Source organism: Miscanthus floridulus, chromosome 14, assembly GCF_019320115.1.
Source record: "Miscanthus floridulus cultivar M001 chromosome 14, ASM1932011v1, whole genome shotgun sequence".
Lineage (NCBI taxonomy): Eukaryota > Viridiplantae > Streptophyta > Magnoliopsida > Poales > Poaceae > Miscanthus > Miscanthus floridulus.
In genome coordinates, this window is record NC_089593.1 from 69,505,420 (window position 1) to 69,531,422 (window position 26,003).

Consider the following 26,003-nt stretch of genomic DNA (forward strand, 5'->3'; position numbering starts at 1 on the left):
ATTTAACGATTTATTTAATGACACTAATTATATATTATAAATATTAATATTATTTTATATATAATTAGTCAAAGTTAAAAAAATTGATTTCTTAGGAACCAAGAACGTCTTCTGTTTTGTGACAGAGGGAGTACACTGGTATGGGTACTTTTTCCTTCCCTTCATCCATTTGGAATAGGTGATTTTGTTTTGAAAAAAACATTGTCATATATGCATGGTGTATTTTTAATAATTCCTCAAAAAGAAAGGTGATGGTTAGTTAAATCACATGCGTGTCCAAAGGTACAAAAGCAGTGTTAACTATAATAAGAGCATCTCCAAAAGCTTTTCTAAATCCCACTCTAATAATTTAGAGAGTCATTTGCATAAAAATCATTTTCTATATCTTTTCACTCTCCAACAGTTCTTCTATATCTTGTGCGTACTCTAGAGAGCCATTCTCGTCTTTTATATTTGGCTAGCGAATAATTCGGAATATAAGTCATTTAGAGAAGCTATTGTAGGGTAGTTTTTCACCAAAATCTCTATTCCTAGCATTTAGGAATGATATAAAGAGTCTCTTGGAGTTGTTCTAACACTCCATTCATTCCAAATTATAAAACATCTTTCCGTGCATGCATGTATGTATGTATGTATGTACACACTATGTTTAGTTATACAGTGAAAATAATGTACCCCTCCATTTTAAATTATAAGTCGCTTTGACTTTTTTAGTTTATCTATTTTGTTGTTATGTACATAACAAAATAGGTGAACCAAAAAAGTCAAAGCGACTTATACGTAACAAAATAGATAAACCAAAAAAGCAAAGCAACTTATAATTGAAAATGGAAAGTATTAAAAAAGTTAAAACGTCTTATAATTTAGAATTGAGAAAATAGATTACAGACGTCTAAAATACTTTTAAAATAAATATACACTTCACTACTTTGGCGTGCGAAGAGGTATTTCGCTAGAATTCAGCAATGGACTCAAACCTCGGTTAAGCTTCCCTTCGCTGTTGGTTTCTTATTCTTTTCTTCTGCTTTTTCTTTGTTCCCTAGACTTTTATTTAGTTTGAGCCCACTCGTGTACATACAAACCTCTCTGTTAATAATTTGTTATTGCAGTAGGGGTGCAAAACCCTTCCTGTTCTGTTTCAAAAAAGAAAAGATGATTGTGATCTTATAACGATTGACAATGTGAAGAAAAAGAAAATAGTATGGCAGCCTTCCTCCTCATAAAAAATGCCTTACGTTTCTTGACGGAACAAACACTAGATTTCTGTGGGTTCTGTCATAGGTGAAAACTTGGAAGCATTTTAGGTACCCTCAATCGGTCACTTTCTTCCGCTGAATACCTCGTGAAAACTGAAGACTTATTCTGGTAATAATAACAGGGCCGCTTGCTCCCCTGGATTTCTATGAATTCAAAGCGGTGATACTCTGGTCAGGACGTCCCATCGTTCGGACGTTGCGTTAGTGGGCCGCTGCACTAGCCCAAAAGCCCAGCTGGCATATCCCTTTGTCCGCTCGCCTCTAACCTTATTCTGCTACTCTATTCTCTAGAAGGCCCTCCACCGCAGCGCCACATAAATCGTGCTCTACCGTGACCGTGCTCCATAGCGCCACAACCGTGAGGTTCCTCCGCTGGCCGCCGGCCTCGCCAGCGCCCCTCGGAGTCTATAATCCACGGTGCCCCGTGGCCAGCTGTCGTCCCAACGCGCTCCCCTGCCCGGTACGCGACAAGGCTGCGATGTCCCCTGGTCGGTCCGCCGATGACACGAAGTTCCATAGCCGGGCTCGCAGAAATGAAGGGCGGCTCCGCTCCGGTCGCCGCCCCATCGCGCCCCTTGGCCGGTCCGCAGCTGCCCCCTGCCCGATCTGCTCCAAGGTTGTGGTGTCCCTTGGTCGGTCGCCGACAACGCAAAGCTCCATCGTCGGGTTCGAAGAAATGGAGGGTAACTCTGCTCCGGCCGCCGCTCACGACGGCTATGGCGCCCCCCTGGCCGGTCACTCTGCACCACCGGCAAGCTCTAAACCGATGAATTCACACGCCGACGAACTTCTATTTCTCCCAAGCAGCAAAGAGATGCTGCGCTGAAAGCACATGTTGCAAGCGTACATTCCAAATGTTTCAGATGTGTCAAAGGTATGTTGCAAGTGTTTCATACGGATGTTGCAAAAGTAGATCGGAATGTTACATTTGTTGCAATGGTTTGTACGCGTATGTTGCAAGCGTCTGTTCCCGATGTTTCATTTGTTTTTTAAACGTATGTTGCAAGTGTGTTTATCTAGATGTTGCGTATGTTTCACACATATGTTGCAAGGGTTTAATCTGGATGTTGTGTATGTTTTGCTATGGTTTCAAGTGTTTTTTTACAAGTGTTTCATCCTTCTTTTATATGTTGCAAGTGTTGCATCTGGATGTTTCAAAATTAGATCTGGTGTTACATATGTTGCTATGGCTATACACGCATATTTCAAGTGTTTCATTTATTTTAGACGTACGTTGCAAGTGTTTCATTTGAATATTTCGAAAGTAGATATCGGGAAAGCACATGCTGCTGTTGTTAGTGCGCCGCCGTGGGTCACCGCATAACGCGCCTACTGGTGGTGGTGCTGCTACGTGCATGGGGGCATGTGAAAGGGAGTGGGCTTAGAGTGGTCTCCGAGCATGTGTGGGCCCGTGTAGCCTCTGAAGCATGCTGGGTGCGTTAGGCGTGAGTTTGGGAGCACCGTCCGATGCTAGTGTTCCGGATTGGACGCTAGAAAGTCCCAGTTCAAAGGCTTGCCGCCACAACGTGCCGAGACAAGGTAGGACCCGGGCGCCGGCGCACCTCCGATCCGATCCGGTTTCCAGATGCTGTGCCTACCGTCTGTTTTATCCGGCAAACCAAGCGACCGACCGAGTGACTGTCGCTGTTCCTGCCTGCCCGCTCTCTCGAAGGGTCTTGCCTTTATTTTTTCTTTTGTACTTTGGATTCAGTCGTATTAATTAACGGTGGTTCATCAAAGACGGTGTGAGTGAGTGAGTGAGAGTAATCATGGTGTTGTTAAGAAAGTGGTCGCTTTTGAGCAGGTAAAAATAAAGGGTGACGTGCGTGCGTGTAAAAGCATAGCGCGATGGCCAAGACTACAATAAGAGAGGTTAAAATGGGGCTAAATGGCCTAGGTAAATTGACCTGGATGGTGAATTCCAGCGGCGACAAAAGAAGTGAGCTCGTGAAACCGACACGCTGCTTGGAATTTTGTTGTGGCATTGGGTGAGTTGAGTAGATCTTTTCACCACGCTTGGCGCGTGCACGGATTTTTTTTTCCACCTACGTACTACTTTACTCTCGTTGGCGAGTGCATGGATTTTTTTTCACATCGCGGGGTGGTAAAAATGAGCGCACGAATTTGGTACATGAGTTCACCCGAAGTTTGTTTTCTGTACTTTTGTTTTAAGTGTTTATTTACAGAGGAAAAAAAGAGAGAAGAGATTACACGAGCAAGTAGAGAGGTAGTACGAGTAGTAGACAACAAGAGGCAAGTGCAAGTGGCGCTGCCGCTGCACACCCGACAGGTGTTGCGGACTGGCCCCACCGGCCAGCCAACACATCCACCTCCCGTCGCATTCAGACATTCAGTGTGGGGGACCATTCTTCTACGGAGTATACCGAACATCCCAAATCCAAAATTAACTTCCATGCGGTTGCCCAGGCCGGCAGCCGCGTCCAGCCCGCCGCCCAGCTTGTACTGGCTGGCAGCAGGAGCCATCAGGCCACCTTGGGCGACCCCAGCCTCAGCAGCGGCCAGGCCAGCAACCGCATCCAGACAATTGTTTCGTTCAGTACTCTCAGACCAGAGCGGACGGGCGGGGCGCACGGGGAGCGCGGGGGCGGCGAGATCCGGCAAGCTACGGCGGGCTCGTGGCAGCGCGGCGCGCGACGCGGCCATGGCGGGCAGGTCGCGCGGTCCTGCGAGCTCCGGCGGGAGGGCCAGGCCGGGGCGGCGACCTCCAGCGAGCACCGGCGGGCGGGGCGCTCGCGGGCTCGCGGCAGGAGTCTCCCTCGTGGCTGCCGCAGTTTTGCAGGCGGCGCAGCGGCGTCCTCCAAGGTGGCGATCACCTGCGACCCGGGCGATCACCTGCGACCCGACAGCTCCGCCATCGCACCTCCCCTGACCGTGGTGGCAGGCTGCTTAGCGGGTTGAAAAAAATCTGACCCGGCCCGTTAATCCTTTGTATATATATTAGAAAATGTGACCGTCTTTTAGGGCGTCCGCAAGCTATACAACATTCGGCGGCGGCGGCAGCGGCGTCAATTCGTTGGCTCAGAGCATCTCCAAGAGTTTGTCAAATTTTACTTGATAAATCTTGTGATTTGCTAACTCCCAAAATTATATGCCAAGTAAAAAAATAATCCATCTCCAAGAGTTTGGCATTTTTGACTTGGTAAAATAAAAAAAACATGTTAACAAAACGAAGAGGCCCGCTAAGCGAACGAAGAGCCCCGCTAAGAAACGAAGAGCCCCGGATGCCAAGCCGTATACGCGCGTATATTTGCGCGCGCGGAGAAAAGATTTGCCAAGTTGCTATTGATGCCAAGTTGTTTTGCTAAACTGTTGGAGGCTATTTTTTCTTGTTTTACCAAAATTATATGGATGTCATGTTGAGATAGAAAACTCTTGGAGATGCTCTCACAAGGTTCCGCTTCCTTTGTTTCGCATCCATTCCCATCTCGTCTTAAGGATCACGGCGAGAGACCGGCCTACGACCGTATCATCCCTGGTGACATGGTATTGATTTAATGTGGCAAAATCAATGTCTTTTTCTCTAGTAGTATATTGATTCTTTCTAGTTTTTAGCATCAGGCGAGGCCAGGCGTCAAGTTCCTCCTGTGGTCTCTCTGGAATTTTGGAAGCCGTGTATTGATCTGTAGAAATTGGATTCCTGACACTTTTCTAGAGTTATCAATTAATTTTTTTGTCCACCACCGTTTCAAAAAGGCTGCAGCGATCACTGATCATGGTGCTCTCTGTTCTATACAGGCTGAAATGTGCAGATTGATCCCGTCATCTCGTTGGTAACTCAGTCCCGTTTTCATCAAATCCTCTATTCTGGACACGGCGTTTCTCTCATCTGATGGATCGCGCCTGACTGCCTTCGGGAGACGGCGTTTCTCTCAATCATCCGATGGATCGATCGCGCCTGACTTGCCTCTGCCCATGAATGGGCGAACTGGCTGAAAAGTTATGGCTGAAAATACCGTTCGCTGATTTATTATGAGAAAAAATATTATTTGTTGGTTGAAAAAAGTATGACTTATAAGATAAACGAACAGGACGAATCATCCATGCTCTTCTTTGATTTTGAATGGCAATCTGAGCCGATCTAGTACATGTGTTCGTGATATGTTTTTTTTTCATCCAAATCATTTGAATATGCATATATGACACCAATATTATTATTATTGTTTTTTTTAGTTTCAAGCTGGGTTCACCATGACGACTTTTTCTGTGGAACATGTATGTACTCGTACTGCATGTGCTTTTTTTTAATCTTTTTCTTGATTCAGCGAAAGAACATGTATGTACTCGTACTTCTATGTCTAATAAATCATAGATTATATTCCCCCTAACGTTATATTCCTAAGATAAGAAAATCACACCATATTCAACCGGAGATCTAAATATATGCACGTATATATTCACTCCTTCCATTGGTATATGGACATACTTCTAATAAAAAAAAATATGAACGCATACTACCGTACATATATATGGAAATATACTACCTAGCATGCCATGTATCCACATATACTATACTTCTCATAGGGTATATGGACATACTCTATAGTCTATACTTGTCGCAAGGTATATCCACTCCTTCCATTTTATTACACGTGTAGGAGTATGTGCACATACGTAAAGATTGTAGTATGTGTACCTACTCTATTATTATACATGTATGTGCACATACGTACGTACTCCGGCCAGGTATCGTATACTACCTATTTTTTTAATATGACCTTGGAGTATGTGTACATACTTCACGTTTATGTGCATATACGTACTCCAGGCACCATACTACATATTTTAATTGCACAGAACCTAGTCGCACAGACCAAATCGTGCTTATCCACGAGCAGATGAAACAACCCACGTAAATCACGGAGAGAGAGTTAAAGTAGTGCAGTCGTAGTCAACAAAACATATAGGATCCTATTAAGATCTGCTAAACAGATCACCTAGTTAAATCGGATGGCATTTTATGAAGAGAGTAAGGCCCGTTTAGATTCCAAAAAATTTTGCGTAGACACGTCACATCGAATCTTGCGGCACATGCATGAAGTACTAAATATAGATGAAAAAAAACAATTACACAGTTGGTCGAGAAATCGCGAGACAAAACTTTTGAACCTAATTAGTCCATAATTAGACACTAATTACCAAATACAAACGAAATGCTATAGTGAGCCAAAATCCAAAAATTTTTGGATCTAAACGGGGCCTAACTACTCCAGACTATAAAAAATGCACCATATATATATTCTGTTTAGCGGATCTGTAGCCAGCTACAGAGTAAGTAAGTGTGTGTATATATATATAGAGACTATTTGGAGCGCTACGCTCTAAATACTATTTAGGTGGTGTTTGGTCACTAAAGTTTAGTTGGTGTCACGTCTGACGGTACATGGGATGTTGCATAGGGTATTTGGATACTAATAAAAAAAATAAATTACAGATTCCGCCAGTAAACCGCGAGACGAATTTATTAAGTCTAATTAATCTATCATTAGCACATGTACGGTAGCAATACAGTGTTAAATCATGGACTAATTAGGCTTAAAAAATCTGTCTCGCAAATTAGTCGCAATCTGTGCAATTAGTTATTTTTTAATCTATATTTAATACTTTATGTATGTCTCTAAATATCCGATGTGATAGGAACTAAATTTTAGTTGGGGAAATCAAACACCCCCTTAGAGCGACGGCGACGCAACCGTAATAAGGTCTTGTTTAGTTCGCTGATTTGTTTATTTCCAAAATTCATGAAATCAGATCATCATTTAAGATTTTCTTTATCAAGTAGTAATAAATCAAGCAATTTACCTAAACCAAATAGTAGTTTATAGTATTAGTAGTAAATATTCGTGGCGCGCGGCTCTGTGGTCAGGTACGGTGAATTTGCTTCCTCAACCAGTCAACCGTAAAAAGCAGAAGCTCGCTAATGGTTGGTTGGCGCATAGTCCGGCATGACTGCCGCGCTAGTGATTTGTTTATTTTCCAAAAATTCTGAAATCATATCATTATTTAAGATTATTTGTCAAGTAGTAGTAATTTACAGTATTAAGTAGTAATAACCAACCAATTTATTCAAATCAAGTAGTAAGTTACAGAATTGGTCTCTAAACGTTTTCCATAATTAGTAGTAACATTCTTTTAAACGTTTCCATACTTGTAGTAAGATCCTTTTTTTAGCATTAGTAAGATCTTTTTTTTAACTCTATCGGTACCGTAAATATTCATAGGCCAAATTGAAATTTTTTGGATGTAAAATCAATCTGAAAATCTGAGTAGTAATTTACAAAATCATGACGATACGTGCATATTTCAAACTGAAATTTTTTGAACGTAACATCAAACTGAAAATCTGAGTAGTAAATTACAAAATATTAGTAGTAATTTCAAAAAAATCAGCGTTGCACAAAAACTAACATTACAAATTCACTCGCTCTAGCAGTGATTAAAACAACATGATGAAAGTAAATTCATCCCACAACGAAAATCTCAATTAACAACAAATCAGTGAAGCCAAATTCATCAAGGCCGGCCATCCGTCGCATCTCCTGTTCGCAATCTCACCATGCCTACAGAGAAGCAAATTGGGGAGAACATGCCACCACACGTATGATGTGCCTCCGCCTCTAAGAAGATTCCACCTCTGGATAGGAAGGGGTGCTATGGAAGAGGAGGCCGATTGGCCCAGACTGCCACCGTAAGAAGCCTGCCTCTGCCGCCAGGGGGTGAGCCATGCACGGTGAGGCCGTAGCAGCCGCCGCTGGACCTCGGGAGGATGTGGTGCCGTTGTGGTGGGGATGCTGCCGATGTAGAGGGTGCGAGGGAGGCGCCGACCGCAGTTACAGCCGGCCGCGAGGAGACCGCCACCGCACCCGTTGTGATGTGGAATCCGCCGCCTGTTGGGCTTGGGCAAGGCACACCATGCCACCGTCGATCTTGGACGCTGCCGATGTAGAGGACGCGCCACTCCGCTACTGGACGGCCAAGGGAGAGGAGACGCTGCTGGCCAAGGGAGAAGGGGGCGTCGCCGGTTGTAGGGAGGAGGCACCACCGCCGGAGGGAGCCGCCGCCCCCAATCTGGCCATGGAGGGCGCTGCCGCTGCAGAGGTTGCCGTGGAGGGCCGGCGCAGCCCCAGAGGTGGCCATGGAGGGCCGCCGCACCTCCCCTGCACCTCGTGCTCGACCGCCGACGCCGATGCCGAGGTGACCATGGAGGGTGCCGCCGCCGCCCCCAATCGGGCCATGCAGGGCGCGGCCGCCGGATCCACCAGTCGAGGAAGAGGCGGGGTGCACGGCCTGCGGCGGCCAGGAGCACCTCAGGCCACTCCGCCGGCAAGGGAGAAGAGGGAGGCCGCGCGGCCACCGGGATGGAGGTGGACGACGCTCAGCCTTGGGGAAGCGCTGCCGCCATGGACAGCCGCTGTCGCCGCCGTGTGGATGAAGCAGCCGCAGCCCGCGGTTAGGGAGGAGCGCCGCCGCCGGTGGGGAAGGAGGAGTTGCCGGCGCCGGTACTACTTTCAAGCGATAGGATGAGGAGGAAATGCGTGGGGGAGAAAAAAATGAAATAAAAAGGGTTTGTATCGATTTATATATGCAGGAAATTCCGTGATTAATGCTGCCTAATTAGGCAGCAGCCTTGCTTGTGCTATTTCTGTGCGTTTGCGAATGGTAGTAAAGCACATCGGTCTTTTACAGTTTACGGGTTTGACGACGTTGTACCTGGCTGCCTTCTCTCCGTGATTTTGGGGAACGATGAAGGCCGGCGCTCTATATATTATCTAGCAGTTAATTCTTGGATTGATGTTTGCGTTCGAACGTGAAAGGCCATTGCACTATTGACATTTAACGCATGGACGTGATAGCCTGCTGGGTCAGATGCATAGAATCCATCGCCAAGCTGTGCAAAAACAATTAGCTAGGTGCTCATGTTAATTAGAATGCAGTACCTAAGCGAGTAAGAATTAATTGCTTCAGCGCATAGAAACCTCGTGACGCAAACAGAATGTGACAAAGTCATGACGCGTGCTTGCATTCATGTTTCCAGGGCCATCTCATTGATTTTTTGCGACTAAGCTTCTACGAAGCATCGAATTGCATCAACGTTCTTATGCACGATTGAAGATCCATTTAGGATTAGTGTTTGGACGAATAACAAATAAATAGTATGGCGCATAAAATCCTCCGAACTAGATGGAAAATTGCATGCATACGTTCATTCATGTAGAATTGCATGTTATTTTTGCCATTGCTATTAGCATTTTTTATGCATGATTCAAAGATCCCATTTTTAATGCACGATTAAGGGGTCGTGGGGAGGTTTCTATCCAGCACAAAGTTATATTTGTATTCATCCATCCACTAGTATATATCTATTAATGGTGGGGGGGCACAGTTATCCAAAATTGTTTTTATTCATCCTTCCAGTATTCTTCTATGGGGAGCCGGCGCTAAACAACTTTTCCTCTGGGGTCACGTGGAGGCGGACGACCGCGGTGGGGCCTTGGTCACATCCTACTGGCCCCATATAAGGCCAGTCTCAACGAAGGTTTCATAAGGGTTTCATTCTCATTAATTACTATGACACATCAGCATTTTGGATGACTTGTCACAATAATTATGAAGAGAGAGACGACTAGAGTTTCGTGGGGATGAAACTCAACTGCTCCAGTTACCTATGCCGATGAAACCGAATGAAACGCGCATTGAGGGGCCGAGAGTTTCATCGGGAGATCCCGTGCGGCACCCGACGGTCACCTGCGCATCGTCAACCCACGTTCCCGCAATCACCAGCGAGCAGCCTGTCGCACCGGAGAGGTTGCTGTGCCCCCTGCCTGCCGTGCGGGGGAGCTCGCTGCGCCTCCCGCCTGGAGCCGCTCCGGGGAAGAAGCCGACCCAGGTGAATCGACGAGGACCTTGCGGCGGTGGTGGTGAGTTCGGTCCGTCGTCCATCTTGGCACCTCCATGTGCCCCGCGGCTACGGCGACGTATTCTGCCGTGCCTCCAACCATGCCGTACGAGATGACGGACAAGAGCGGCGGCGGTTGTGCCGGTGTTCACGAGTGGACAAGAAGCATCCAACGAAAGGGAGGATAAGGCCTCCATTCTTTTTTTATTTGATTTGATTGACAAGTCCAGAGCTTAGGGACGTTTTTGCTAGGCACGCATGATTTATTTGCCAACGTGGTCATGTTCCAGCATGTTAATATACTTAGTTTAGATACGATGTCAAACGGCTACACAAATCACATGGCACATTTGATCACAATACCATACAAGAATTAAATGTCACAGATAGCCTATGAAATCGTGAAATGAAACTGTGTATTGAGAGAGAGGTAATTTCATTCTTCAATTTCAATCTGTAAAGCTGACACACTAACACCCACGGCCTCGGTCCGAGCGCATATTCTCCGGAAGGATCTCCACCCCCTCGTGTGCGGAGAATGGCGCCTAGGGCGTCCTCGTCTGCGCCGGTCGGGTCTGGAGGCCGCCGGCGAGGATGTCATTGAGTCCACCTTCCGTCGCCGGCCCCTTTCCGTGACGGCAGCGGCCACAGCCGGCGATCCATGGAGGTCCTCAACGGGTGCACCCGCGGCCGCTACTCAATCCACACCGGAATACATCACGCCGGATCCGGTTCTTCGTGCTCCAGGAGATCCAGTCGTGGATGGCCGTGGTCGGGCTGTGCAAGGATGCTTGTGGCCGCCTGAGGTACCTGTTGCTGGCTCCCACAACATGGACACTCCCGCTGCAGCTCAAGTGCACACTCATGTAAGCTCACCACCCCCGAAAAACCCTCTTCTTGCTTGTATTGTATCTCTGTTTGTGCCGATACTAGGGGGCAAAATGTTCTTTTGATGATTGTACAATGGAGTTAAGAAGTTGGCTTTTTTTCTATGGGATCATTTTGCCTGGACAACCAGCTGTAGCAGTCACTACCGGAGACTGTGTATTTACCGAGTGCCCCGACAATTACCGAGTGTGAAAAGTCGGGGCACTCGGAAAAAAGTATTTACCGAGTGCCAACACTCGGAAAACATAAACACCCGGTAATCAACCGCTTTACCGAGTCAGCACACTCGGTATATTCAGACACTCGGTAAAACTACAAGTTTACCGACGGGGTGCACTCGGTAAAAATGGTCACTCGGTATTAACGTGCCACGTCACCTAGGACAGCAACCGTGCCCAGACGGCGTCAAGGCATGACATGTTTACCGAGTGTTATGATCATACACTCGGCAAACATGAAAATTTTACCGAGTGTTGGGCCAATACACTCGGTAAACACTATATTTTACCGAGTGTATTGGCCCAACACTCGGTAAAATTCAACCAAATTTCTTGTTTTTCCCTTCATTCTTTTTCCTCTATCCACATATGATATTTAGTACTCCATTCCAAAATATGGTGTTTATTTCGATTTATTTACTATATTTCACAAAAGTTTCATTCTTTATGAAAATTAGGAACATATCGTGTGAATTTAATTGTAATAATTAAAATCGAACTCGATAAATCACAAGATTGGAAGAATTAACATTGAAGCATACATCTATGTTATAGAAAAAATTTCATAACGTTTTGGAAGTATTTTTACATTCGTCGTTGCCGAACCGGTACATCTCCCAAAGAGACGCTAAACATTCACAATGACGAGTAGGATTTCTATTAAGAGTGAAATTCAACAATATGATTTGAACTTGGAATTTTTTAGATAGTAAATAGATGACATGAAATAGTTCGTGTGAAAGTTTGGTGAATTTTAGGATTAAATTGGCATTTTTTCTTTTTTGTTTTGCATGAAATAATGGATACAGTTACCGAGTGTGACCTGAAACACTCGGTAAAGGTTAGCCACGGCCCACTTCTACCACAGTGGGCTGCCATGCTTCTGTTTACCGAGTGCCGTAGATCTGGGCACTCGGTAATGTACCAGGCTTATGTTTACCGAGTGCCGTAGATCTGGGCACTCGGTAAACATGTACCCCACATGTCATTGGGCTGCGGTACTTGAGTTTACCGAGTGCCGTACATCTAGGCACTCGGTAAACAGAAACATTCAACACAGCCGTTTCTCCCTCAAATCGTGCACAGACGCACACACACACACACCGCACACGCCTCCCCACCGCCGCGGCCGCTGGCCTCCTCCCCTCCACCACCGCCGCCACCGGGCGGTCCCCCACAGCTGCCGCCACCGGAGAGACGGAGAGAGAGACAGCGGCACCGGCGCACCGGACGATGATCCCCTCCGCCGACGCCGCCCCGTGCTCCCTCCTTCGCTCCCGTTCCCGCGAGGTGGGGTGGGGTGGGCCCCAGCAGCAACGGCGACGGCGAGCACTCTCTCCCCTCCACCACCGCCGCCACCGGGGGAGGGCGGTCACCCACCGCCACCGCGGGGCTGCCGCCGCCGCGGCCGCCTCCTCCCCTCCAAGCTCCGGACCTGCTCATCTGCTGACTGAATTAGGTAACACACCACTGCTCCCATGCATCCGCTTGGCATTACAAAACTAGACAGCACAGCTTCATCACATCAAAGGGCTTATTATTATTAGTTCCATCAGAACTTGTCAATTAGTTACTCCAAGATTAGTCACCAGTTTGGTCGATGTGTGAATTTGGTTACCAGTTGCTCGATCTCATCAGTAGTCATCACAGCAGTGGAACAGAAGAAGAGAAACGAAAGAACATTGAGACCTATTGCTTGCTATATGGTACACAGAGAGAGAGAGAGGTGCCTTAGTAAGGCCTACGTCCCTGGAAGGAACCACCTATTAATTTGTTTTCCTTATTATTATACCACATTTTATATTCTCTTGATTTGGATTTATTTTACCACCCTTTTATTGTCTGGTTCACTCAAGTAGGAGTGTCATACTAACATGCGTGTCCGTGATCATGTGAGCTGTGATTGCGCTTAGGGTCTAGGCTGCTAGTAAAAGAAGCCAGCTAATAGTTTCTTTATTAACGTTATTAGCTAGCATACTATCTACGATCCTATTTGAATTCTCTAGCAAATACTTTCTCCGCCTAAAAAAGAATATAATTCTAGCATAGTACTTCACATCAAGTTAAAGTATCTCAAGTTTACCGACTATATATAAAAAGAAAGTATAAATAGTTGTTTCATTAAATAAGTATCATTAGATTTATCATAAGATATATTTTCATAATATATATCTGGTGCCAAAAGCATTAATAATTTTGCTTATATATTTGGTCAAACTTTGAAGGCTTTAATTAACAGCTAGGATCACTCCTTTAGTGGCTGACACTAAGTTGATTTTGCATGATGACACTCACGTGCCCAACGTTCACGGATGGATCCTTTCTTTTCCTACTTTTTTGTTTCGGTGGTAGATGAAGTCGGTGTGTTCTTATCTAGGAGCAGATAGAAAAGACGAGCCACAAAAGTCCTTTTCGTTATGGGCTCGTTGCAACCCAAATTAGTTTCGACTCTTCGCTTTTCGCCACTTGCCATCGCCAGTTAATCTCTCTTCGCCACGACAGTGGATTTTGTAGAAATAGAAATGTTCGATCACAGCAGTGGAAATTAATTTGGGTTATCACAGTTGGCCTCCAGTTGCTCGATCTCAAATCTCTCTTCGCCACTTGACGTTGACTTATCATACTTTTACAGACTAAAACAGATAACTAGCTTCCATGATATCTCCCTTTTTCCTTACAAAAGTGACCTACTCCAACCTAGGATGAAACTGTGCCACACACCAAAAATAGCGTGGTTAATTAGCGATGCATCATGGGTTAGTACAGAGTTGGTACAAACTATCAGTTGGTACAGGTTCTTCTATTTTTTGCGAATCGGTACAGGTTCTTTTAGCGGCTACACATCTGTCGATATATATTTTCCTCTACGTTTGAACTATCGGTCGGTGTAGGTAAATGTCATCTGTATAGAGGCCGAAGGCCTATGGCACACTGCGCAGGCCCATTCCCACGAAAAAGTTGGTCAAAAACCTAGCTAGTCCGAGCGGGCCCGTAACAAAACAACGCCACTGTGCCTCATTTCCACACCAAAAAATGCCGCTGCCTCCATGAAAAAAGGAAAGCTGCCTTGGCCTCCCAGAATATTAAAGTCACTAGGATTAGATTGGATTGTATTGGACCCTCATAAGTGAATTTTGAATGGATAGGATGGCATAGATAGAAAACTGTTGGTGGAGCTATACAGAGGTGGTTATATGTGAAATATCTCTTTTAAAATCATGTCTACTTTTACCCCGCGTCCAAATTTTCCTTATTCTGCTTCCTCAGCAAAAAAAGATCTAACATGGGGTGACAAATTCTCTTACTCCCTTGGTCCCAGAAAATGTCTTGCCTTTGCAGGAGTCAATCAATCAATTTCAAGTTTCACTACATTCATAAAACAATAGTATCAACATTAATATTTCCAGTAATGTTTACTGCAAAAATATACTATTATGTATATATTTGATTAAATTTAAAATTGGTTGACTCTCAACAAACAAGACAGAGGAAGGACCTAGAGCTCATAACTACCATCATAGCTCACAGGTGTTAGAGGAAATCAAATTGACAATTATTGCCAGTCAACTCAAATAAATAAAAGACAATGTTTATAGGGCACGATGCAATCATGGATTGCAGACAAGTACATGAAGCAACAAAAAAAACTCCCATGATTATCTAATCTCCTTCGGCCGGAGCCTATTGTACGGTTAAATATAAGTTATACATGATAGATTCAGATTTTCAGGTGCAGTGGGGGTGGCACTGCGATCTGACTTTCCTTCCCTCTCTGAATCCAGTCCAGGATCAAACCTCACAGCCGGACAGGCCCTTGTGCAACCCACGAATTGAGGAAGCAAGCCACCTTGCGATTCCAGCTCCCCAGCACCTGCACCTGATCTTGTTGCACCTGCAGATTCCTTTTCCTACTACCTCCCCTACAAGTTATCCTCCGTGCACATGGTGGCGTCTCCTCCTCCATCCTTGGCTTCTCGAACTCGATGTACTCAGTGCCATGTCTAGACTTCCAAAGCATTTGGCAGGCCGTCGCTTTGGGGTTCCGGTACAAGTAATCTGTTGCCTTTGGCAGCATGATCTCATTCAGCTGGTCCAAGGTAATGTCGGTATGCACATAGTGCTACTCTTCGCCGTAGACGGTCACTACCGCAGAATTCTCACCAGTAGAGAAACTACTTTTACTCCCGGTTCGCAACCCCCTTTAGTCCCGGTTTTGGAACCGGGAGCACGAATTCGGGACTAAAGGGCCCCTCCTTTAGTCCCGGTTTCGCGCCCGGGACTAAAGGTGGACCTTTAGTCCCGGTTGGTAATACCAACCGGGGCTAAACCCTATAGTCCCGGTTGATAATACCAACCGGGACTAAAGGTTTTTTTTTCTTTTTTTTGGTTTCTATTTCTATTTTCACGCTGCTACCAGGTTTTTTTGTTTCTATTTCTATTTTCCTTTTTTTTCTATTTTCACACTGCTACCGAACTAAAGGTTTTCTTTTTTTTTGTTTCTATTTCTATTTTCTTTTTTTAATTGATGATTCGTTTTGGTTTTTGAATACGCATTCTACGCTGCTAGAATATACGTACGTTTATAATGTTCAACATTTTGTATAAACTATAGTACGAAGGACCTTTTAGTCAAGGATCAGCGGTACAATCCCATAGAGCAGATCCTGTTCAAGTTCGTGTTGCATGGTTCGAGAGCTGAGCTTTTAAGTTAGCTTTCAGTTTTCTGAACAAGCGAGGTGGTGCTAATAGGTGGGACTGGCCAGCAATTCCAGTATATTGCGTACTGGGCCGGCCCATCGAAGTTCCTATAAACACCCGGGACTAAAAGACCTTTAGTCCCGGCTGGTAATACCAGCCGGGACTAAAAGTATATCTTTAGTCCCGGCTCGTAATACCAGCCGGGACTAATTGATTTCCTACGGGCAGCTAGCTAGCAGTCCTCGATGGTCAGCCGGGATCAGCCGGGACTAATTGATTTCCTACTTACTAGTCCCGGTTGAACATGTACTGACACGTACTGACATGTACTAGCTGTCCTGACATGTACTGACACGTACTGACATGTCCTAGCTAATGTACTAGCCGGGATCAGCAGAGAGACACGTACTGACAACTAGCTAATGTACTAGCTAGCTAATGTAGCAGTTACTCTACGTACTAGTCCCGGTTGAATAAAATGTCGCTCCTGTATTCGGTTGGAGACCTTTAGTCCCGGTTGAAGACAGCAACCGGGACTAAAGATTCATTTCTAATCTCGGACGGAGCCTAACCGGGAGTAGACTTTTACTCCCGGTTGGAGGGACCAGCCGGGAGTAAAAGTTAACATTTAGTCCCGGTTGATAGCTCCAACCGGGACTAAAGGTCCCCTGCAACAAAAGGCTGCCACAGTAGCCGTTGGGCAGGATCTTTAGTCCCGGTTAGAGATACCAACCGGTACTAAAGGTTTCTCTAGTCCCGGGCACGAAAAATACCGGGACTAAAGCCAAATTTCGAAGTGGATCAAAAGTCGTTTCTCTACTAGTGTCTTTTCTTCAGGAAGCCTGTGCTTCGTAGAACCATGGGGGGGGGGGGGGGTAAAGAGCAGTCCAGCTTTCAGATATGGAGAGTAGTCCTGTGTAGAACTTCTGCGTCGAGATGGCGACGTTCTGGTGGTCTGCTGCTTGTTGTACTCGGATAGTGAGACTTGACACTCCAAGTGCATTAGAATAACAGAATCTGAGCGTGCACAGTCGCCTCAGTGAGTACACGGCGATGGCGAGAGAGATCCATGGGCCAGAATTTGATCCGAGCACCGCTGACCTTGAGGGTGACATCGTCATGAGGTTGGGACCAGGTAAGCCACACGGGAGGTACTATATGGGCAACAGCACCATAGACACGGCCAACACTCAGACACTCGCCCAGATTAGAGCCCGGAGCATGAGTTCGAGCCCGGCCATACGCCCACGCTCACAGCCCCAGGTGGTAGCACTCCAGGTTAGTTCTGTTGCATTCGTTGTCCATTCATTTTCTACCCGTTCTTTATTTGCATTCTAACTATGTGATAAATAATTGTAGGCCCAGATTGAAGCCCTGCAGGAGTCACAGCAGGCCTCACAGAGCCAGTTTCAGGCCCTCCAGCTATCGCACCAGGCCGAGTTGGCACAGGAGAGGGCGCGAGTGCAGGCCCAGCTTGAGGCCTTCCAGCAGTCGCAGAAGGCCTGGTACGAGTACATGGCCAGCTTTTCTCAGAGCATGGGCCAGCCTCCACCGCCTCCGCCGCCGCCGATGATACCGTTGGTGCCTCCACCTCCGCGCGACGGCACTCCTGTGAGTCACTCTTCATCTTGAAAGGCTTTTTCAGTTCAGATTGTGCTACAGTCAACACTATCATGTAAGAACCTAGAAGAGAGTAGGATACATACATGTATAAGTTAGATTATTAGTAATATTGTTCAGACCTTGAAAGGCATCATGTTAGGTTCTACATGAGTACATAGGTGTTTGCCCAATTCATGTTCAGTCTACTCGACCATGTGTGACGATATCTTGCACATAGAGGAGAACTAAACAGCAACTAACTTAATATGTGTTATCTATTATATGCCTATATATTGATGTCATTGTTAACTGGTCTTTCGAAGGAATATTTGAATTTGGCATACTACCTTATGATTAATTGATAAATATGTTTATTTTCTTTTGCTCCCTCATTCCAGGGACCTTCTACAGCTGGATCAAACAACGATCAAGACTTGGACTTGTCTCCGTTTCTCGGTAGGGCTCCGACCATGTGACAGGACCATGTTTCACTTGTTTGTATGTTGAACTTAGAAGTGGGTTGAACTTTGTGGACTTTGGACATGTTGATGGTGTTTGTGGACTTTGCATTGTGCTTGTGACATTTGTTGTAGCTATATGTTGGTTATAATGAGTGGATGTGACATTTGTGGACATATATGTGATATATATTGTCTATCTGTTGGTAACTGTGATATTCTGTTATAATTGTTGTTAATTGTGGCTGGATATGCACTGAAACAAACAAAAAAAATACTGTGGACAAGTTTTACCGAGTGTAACACTCGGTAATGGTGATGTTTACCGAGTGTTACACTCGGTAAAACAGAGAACAGAACCAAATTGGTTCTGATTCTGTTAATTTTGCCGAGTGTGCCATTTTTTACCGAGTGCCACGACCCCACTCGGATATATGTGCCATTTTTTACCGAGTGCCACGACCCCACTCGGATATATGTGCCATTTTTTACCGAGTGGAACACTCGGTAAATGAGTTAGATGTTTACCGAGTGTTACCGGTACACTCGGTAAACTATATTAGGAAAAAAATATTTGCGGAATTGTTTTAATCATGAAAATGGTTATCTGTTTACCGAGTGCTATGTCTAACACTCGGTAAACGACGCCGTTAACGGCAAGCTTGGGGACTGACGACCGTCACGTCGTAGTTGTTTACCGAGTGCCGGCTTAGCACTCGGTAAGATTTATTCTCCGAGTGCCCCGTTAGTTGACACTCGGTAAACTAACTTTACCGAGTCGTTGTTTACCGAGTCATGTTTACCGAGTGTGGCACTCGGTAAACAATTTACCGAGTGTTTATCCATATTTGCCGAGTGTTTATCACACTCGGTAATTAATCAGTATCCCGTAGTGAGTAGTTTTGTAGAAAAAGTGAATCTTGTTTTGGGATGCAGTGGTTAATGTCGAGGTTCTTGTACTATGTGATACCACCCCTTGTTGCAAGTGATTTTACCTACCATATAGTCTTGGTGCAACCAGCTCTGTTGGTTTTTATGCATTAGTTCTTAATAGAAAATTGCATAAATGCATTATTAGATGCTTTGTGAGATGTGAAACACGTAGTTGAGATGTTTTATGCAAACTGAGAGTAGTTGTCTATGCATATGGTCGTGGCCATTTGCACTCCCCCCTTGCTTGCAATTTTTTTATATCTCTGTTTGACCAAGAAAGATCTACGTCCCTAGTTTTATGCACCACATAGTTTTCTATACAGTGAATCTTGTTTTTCGGATGAAGTGGTTTGTGTGGAGGTTCTTATACTATATGATACCCCTGATTGCAAGTGTGTGTACGTACCATATGGTTTTGGTGCAACAGGTCAGCTGGTTTTTGTGCATAAGTTATTACAAAGAACTATAAATGCATTATTAGATGCTTGGTGAGGTGTATGCAACGTGGTTGAGATGTTTATGCCAACTGACATTAGTTTTTTTTGCATATTGTAATGCCTATTATGAAGGCAGCACAAACATTGATTCTTTTTTTTTAAAGAGAAGGATGTTATACTGTATTGCTGATGTTTGTATGCTTTGGCTGGAGATTAACTTCATGTATTTATTGCAGCCCAATGATATTGATGAGAGAATTGTTCCATGCATGGTGGGTATGCAATTCAGATCGGTTCAAGATGCGTATGGTTTCTATGCAGGCTATGCTGGTGTTGTAGGCTTTGGAATCAAGAAGTATCGTGAGAAGCATGGTTGCAAATGGTTGAACTGTGTGAGGGAAGGTAAGTGTAAGTTCCATAAGGAAGGTGATTCGTGTGTGTGCAAGAAGACAACTAAGAGAGTCGGTTGTTTGGCTGGACTGAAGCTGAAGAAGGTCTATGGCGAGGATGGAAAGCTTTGGTCTATAGTTGTTGATGTGGCTAGACTTAGCCATAACCATGACTTCCTTCCCTCTCCATCAGCGGCCAAGAATTTCCATTGCAACAAGGCATTGGATCCCACATACCGAGAATTCATTGGAGCACTGCAAGATAGCCGTGTCCCTAACCATTGTGTAATGGACATCATGGCCGAAATGCATGATGGGCCTGAAAATGTGCCACTGACAAGGAGGGACTTGGAGAACATGTAAGTTTTTTGGAAGCCAAAAAGCCCTTTTTATAATCATTGGTGCTTCTGCTATGTTGTAATGTTTAAAGGAATACAACGCATCTTTTCTATGCATGGTTAATGTATATGCACATGAGCTATCGTTTCACATGTTTTTTTATGGCTCTGAAAATGTGGTTTTGCATGGTTTATATGCATGCTTTTAGGTCACTGTCCAAATGTAGTTTTGCATGGTTTGTATGCATGATTTTGTGTGGGATATCAATTAGTTTCAGATGCTAATGGTGCTGCATCTGAAAAATGTAGTTTTCCATGTTTTTTATGCATGCTTTGTTCATTGTCCAAGTGTAGTTTGGGATGGTTTCTATGCATCATTTTGTATAGAATCTCAATTAGTTTCAGATGCATGGGTGGCTGTACTCATAGTTGTAATTGCTTCATGTTTGCAGGAAGGCTGCCCGAGCACGAGAAGCACGGATGGATGATGTTGCCAAACTGCTTGCTTTCTTCACTTACTGTAGGCAACAGAACCCACAGTTTTATTGCGACTTCCAGCTAGATAAGGACGGCAAGATTGTCAGCATCTTCTGGTCGAATGCAAGCATGCAGGGAGAATACGCATATTTCGGTGATGCTGTTACATTTGATACAACCCATAAGACCAATCTATATCAAAAGCCATTGGCAATGTTTGTGGGTGCTAATCATCACCTCCAATGCACTATCTTTGGGATTGCTTTGCTTGGCGACGAGACAGCAGAGACCTTTGAGTGGGTATTCAATACCTTCAAGACATGCATGGGGGGTCAAGCTCCTCCAAGTATTCTAACAGGTGGTTATTTAACTTGACATGTGTACGAAACCAAATACCTGCATTAGTTCATTATCATTTCTATGCACTAGTTTGTTTAGTTTGGCGGTTGTGACTGAAATTTTTTGTTGACATGACATCTGTTTCTAATGCAAAAATAATGGTCGGTGTCCCTGCTGTTGTTTGTAGTTGTGTGTAACCCCTTTTTCCATGTTCCTATACTTTTGCGCATAGACTTTTACACATAGTCCTCTATGTTCCTATGCAAATGACTGCACCCCCTGGCTCAATTATTGAAAGAAACTTGCCTTGTTCATTATACTTTGGGTGTGCCCCCTGTATGAGTCTTATCACAAGGATTGCCTTGTTTTTATGCATTAGTTTTTCTAACTATTGTTGTGTTACTTGCTTTACAGACCAGGACCCGGCCATGCCGACAGCCATAAAGCTTGTCTTTCCAAACACAACACATCGTCTCTGCCTGTGGCATGTCATAAACAAGTTTCAGCCCTTGCTTAATGAATTGTATGCGAGGTTTGAAAAACTGGGTTTCAAGAAGAAGTTCCAATCTGTCATCCACCATCCTCTGACTCCGGGTGAATTTGAGTCCGCATGGTCGATGTTGCTCAATGAGTTTGAGTTGCAGACTGAACCAACACTGCGAAGCCTCTATGACATACGCCATGACTGGGTACCGTGCTTCTTCAAGGATGACTACTGTGGCACAATGTCCTCGACACAACGTAGTGAGAGCGTGAATCACATTGTGAAGAAATGTCATGTTGACGCGAACACACCCTTGCACCTGTTTGCCAAAAAAATGATGAAGTTCATCCATCGCCGTAAGATTGACGAGGCGACAGAGACATATGGGTGCACGGTATGTATAAATCTCTGCACTTGCATGTGCCCCCCTGTTTGTATGTTTCTATGCACCTTATGTTACTGTTTTCTACTGCATTGTGAAAGTTTCTATGCATTGCACAATGTCTACCCCTGCATGGTTTTTAGGAACCTCAAACTCTCTGTCACTTATCTTTATATTATAATTTATACACCTGCTAGTGCTTTTTCTATGCACATGGTATGGCCGTAAGCTACCAATGTTTCTACCCATAATCAATTTTACCCCATTTGTCCATTGTTTGCAGAGCGAAATAGTAATGAATTCAAGTTGGGCATTCGAGGTACGCCTAGCAAGAGTGTACACAAGGGCTGTGTTTGGCCGCTTTAAGGAATCAATGAAGTCTGCGATGGCCTTCCGCATAACAGAAGACCCTGACAGAGGGGGGCATTCATGGCTGGTAAAGCACACAAGTACCACAAAAAAGATTGTCTGGGGTCAGCATCAGTTTCGAGTCACTGTGAACGAAGAAACGGGGCTGCTCACATGCGAGTGCAAGCGATGGGAACACACAGGTATGCTCTTCATCCTCCTATGCCTTTTCTCATTGCTTTTTACACAAAACACTTAGTCAATTTGTGTGGTGGTTTCATATTAACTTTCCACTATTGCGCAAGGTCTATTTTGTGTGCACTTGCTGCGTGCATTCATGCACGTTCAGCTGGAAAAGATACCTCACAATTATATTTTAAAGCGCTTGTGCCGGAATGCCCGCCATGACCTACCATTCGATCGGGCTAACGTAAGGCTCAAAGGCATAGATGGGGAGATGAAGGCATACAGGCAGAGGTTGCTCTTGACAAAGGCAATGAAACTTCTGAGGTATGCTTGCATGTCGAAGCCTGGTTTCAACAGGGCCCATGGAGGGGCTAGATGAGCTTATTGGACTAATATCTGAGTTGGAGCCTGACATTGGTGCTGAAGACATTGATTTGGGTGGTGTGGAAGTAAGCACTTCAGTCCACCCCCTTGCTTTTATGTCTAATTACAATGTTTCGCAGACACAACTAAAAATATTTAGTTTTTATGCAGCTTGTCTAATCTTTTTATGCTTCTGCAGAACATTGAACCTGAAACAGGCCCAACCGTAGCAAGTGATGATGGTATGCACTTGGATCCAGCGGAGGTTTCCATCTTGCAGGCGGACCCAAATTCGGAACAGGTCACTACCGACTTAGTAAAAAAATGTTGTCTTGTCTCATGGCCCAGCACATTGATAAAATGCTATCTTGCTATTATAATGCGCTATGTATGACAGTGTATATAAATTCCAAAATTTTAATGCAGGTGTGTGATGTAACACAACAAACTGGTGTCGCTTCTATGCCCATTGTTGGGTCGAGTGAATGTGAGCCACAGGAAAATGGTGCAACAAAGATATGGTTTCTATGCATAGGTGGGGCATGTTTAAATTGTGTATTGCAAATACATGTATTCTTGTATACCTGCATGGTTTAGGTTTGTATGCAAGATAATTCCACATCATGTAACTTTTGATGCATGCCAGTCATGGTTTTTATGCACAGTGTGAGTACAGTTCTAGCATATTGATGACTCTTGCTCTCAGTCGTTTCCAATGGATAAAACTGGATGTTACTCTGTCCTTCTATTGTGTAGGCTACTTGAATCAATTATACATGTGCATGAAATTGTTCCCCAGAATTATATATGTATGCATTTTTTGTATTGATGTCTATACAACAGAAAATAATTATGAGTTGCAAATCATTCGCAGAGCATGGTTGAAGTTGGTGTGGGCATCAGTCTTGAACAACCGGACAAGGCGAAGCCAAAGGGAAGGACACTGGAGCCAGCTGACCTGAAAGTATTGAAGCTAGGTGCGAGAGGGCCCAAACTGAAAAGCAGGAAGTGTAAGGTCTACGGGATCGCCGATGGCCACAATGCAACCACGTGCTTGCAGGTGGAGGCTAATCGCGTGAGGCTGGCCAAGATGGCTGGCAAGAAGAGAGGACGACCCCCTGGCTCAAAGAATCGCTACAACTTGGGTGGAGTCGCTAAGGAAGTGGACATCGAAAAGAGGACACGTATGGTCGTGTCGGATGATATGATGAAGATGGTAATGAAAAGGGTGGCCACAGCCATGGAGGACAGCCCCCAGCTAGAGGAGCCTTCCCCTATACCAAGGAAGAGAGGGAGACCTCAAGGGTCAAAGAACAAGTGAACCACCTGGAACACAGCTATGCTATCCTGCGGATGCTATGAAAAAAATAGTAGCTAGCTATGAACAATGTCCTTTGTTTATGTTTCTACACCATTATGTGCCGATGAACCATGTGAACCGTTTGAGTGTGACATTGATACATGAGGATATTGTCAGTATGGTGCAATTTTATCTGCATCCAACATTTATGCTATGCAGCAAATAAATTCAATGCATTGTGCACATATAATTGTTCAAATGATGTATGTCCTATTGGTCTAATAATGCGTAGAAGAGTGCTCCAACCATGTATATGATTGTACAGAAGTGCACAAAATACTGTTCATGTTTTAACAAGCGCAGAAACCTTGCAGTGGTGCAAAAGAAGTCCATGTATACATGTTTTTGCAGGCACAAAAAATATAATATGGTCCCAACCCCAAACCTTGCAGCCTACTTGAGCGAATGTTAAATTGAAAAAGAAAACGCATAGAACGCACTAAAAGCCTTCCCTGTGCACGACTTTGGGGATGTATAAGTAATAAATGAACAGTGCATAGCAACAAGAATGCCCTCCCTTCCAAGGGTTTGTTGACCCGGGGTCGTGTCAGGCGCAACCCAAACAATGCATAGAATGGTATAGAATTTTGCAGCAACAGTGTATAGAACATTGTATAGATAGCTGCTCTAACAGTACATAGAAAATGCGCTACCAAAAAATGCTAAGGAATTCGAACAAACAATGTATACAGTAGATATCGCCCGTAACCAAAAATGTATGATTTAGTTTCAGTGCACATCATACCAAGTGCAAGCATAAAAAACAGTAAACACAACTCACATGTAGTTTATGAGAATTAGCATATCAAAGTTGAGGATAAATCATGTAACATGCATAGAAATAATTTCGGGTGCATCAAAAAATGAAGAACACAGCAAAACATGCTATTTGTTTTTCACAGGGCCACACCAGGTGCAACTCATAGATCAGGGCCAGCACGATGCTGGAAAACAAGAAAACTTGACCGTGCTGCATAGAACCTGCACTTCAAGTAACGTATATATGCATAGAAACTTATGAATGCATGGAGAAAAACAATTTTTATGTGACACCAGCTCACAATAGCATAATAGGAGGACCAACAGGCAGATGTGATTTTAGTTTCTGCCTAAATACACTATGCTGTCATAATTTGTACATTCATCGACCATACATTGCACAAGTTTAGCAAAATCTACATCATGCATAGGTGGTCCACTAGTATCTCTACTGCTACATGCAACTATCACGGAACACCAAAAAAAGGTCTAACTACAGGATAAATCAATAAGGAGGGCGGAGCTGCTCTATTTCTTCTGGGAGTTCTTTTTGCTCGTTGGCCTCATGGAAGATGATGTACTGGAGCACGTCAGCCCGCATATTCTCGGAAGATGCCTACAAATCATTGAGTGAAAGCACATGAAAAACAAAAACTCCGATAATCATTGTGCATGATTGTATAGAAATCTGTTTGAACAAAGAATATAAAAGCCATCAAACAGTGCATGGGAGTGTTCCAACAAGCTAGCTGCAATCTATGTTTCCAACAAGTGGACAGGCAGCGGGTCAACAGATCTTTTGGAAATGGGCTTGCACAATGTATATAAAGTCGCTCAAACAATGCATAAACACACATACCGAATATGGCCAGAGCACTTTGGCGGTGGATGCATCGTAGTACTCACTACTGGATTCAGGTTCTTTGTCGAGTGCCTGAGGCTAAATTGCACTCAGTAAAGCCTTTGCCGAGTACGACACTTGACAAAGAACACACGGTAAAAAATTGATCGGCAAAGCCCTCTTTGCCAAGTGTCTTTTATTAGGCACTCGGCAAAGGCTTTGCCGAGAGCCCCGGGGCACTCGGCAAAGAAAAGCGACCATCACGGCGCCGGCTCCGTTGATGGTCGCTTTGCTGAGTGCCAACCCTACAGGCACTCGACAAAGATTTTTTAT

General features: G+C 44.6%; 1 protein-coding gene across 1 annotated transcript; it reads left to right on the forward strand.

Annotated features, from left to right (window-relative positions):
- The first annotated feature begins 19,673 nt into the window (after window positions 1–19,673).
- LOC136503672 (protein FAR1-RELATED SEQUENCE 5-like) lies at window positions 19,674–24,031 on the forward strand. The gene is made up of 8 exons (XM_066498672.1): window positions 19,674–20,152; window positions 20,584–20,966; window positions 21,362–21,825; window positions 22,097–22,364; window positions 22,467–22,604; window positions 22,705–22,796; window positions 22,910–23,011; window positions 23,585–24,031. Exons 1-8 carry the CDS (start codon window positions 19,674–19,676, stop codon window positions 24,029–24,031), a joined length of 2,373 nt encoding a protein of 790 aa, XP_066354769.1.
- Window positions 24,032–26,003: the final 1,972 nt, after the last annotated feature.

Coding starts and splice junctions, on each gene's coding strand:
- LOC136503672 (XM_066498672.1), top strand. CDS start 19,674: ATGGTGGGTATGCAATTCAGATCGGTTCAAGATGCGTATGGTTTCTAT. Junction 22,605..22,704: donor GGCTAACGTAAGGCTCAAAG/GCATAGATGGGG, acceptor TGGTTTCAACAG/GGCCCATGGAGGGGCTAGAT. Junction 22,797..22,909: donor TTGATTTGGGTGGTGTGGAA/GTAAGCACTTCA, acceptor ATGCTTCTGCAG/AACATTGAACCTGAAACAGG.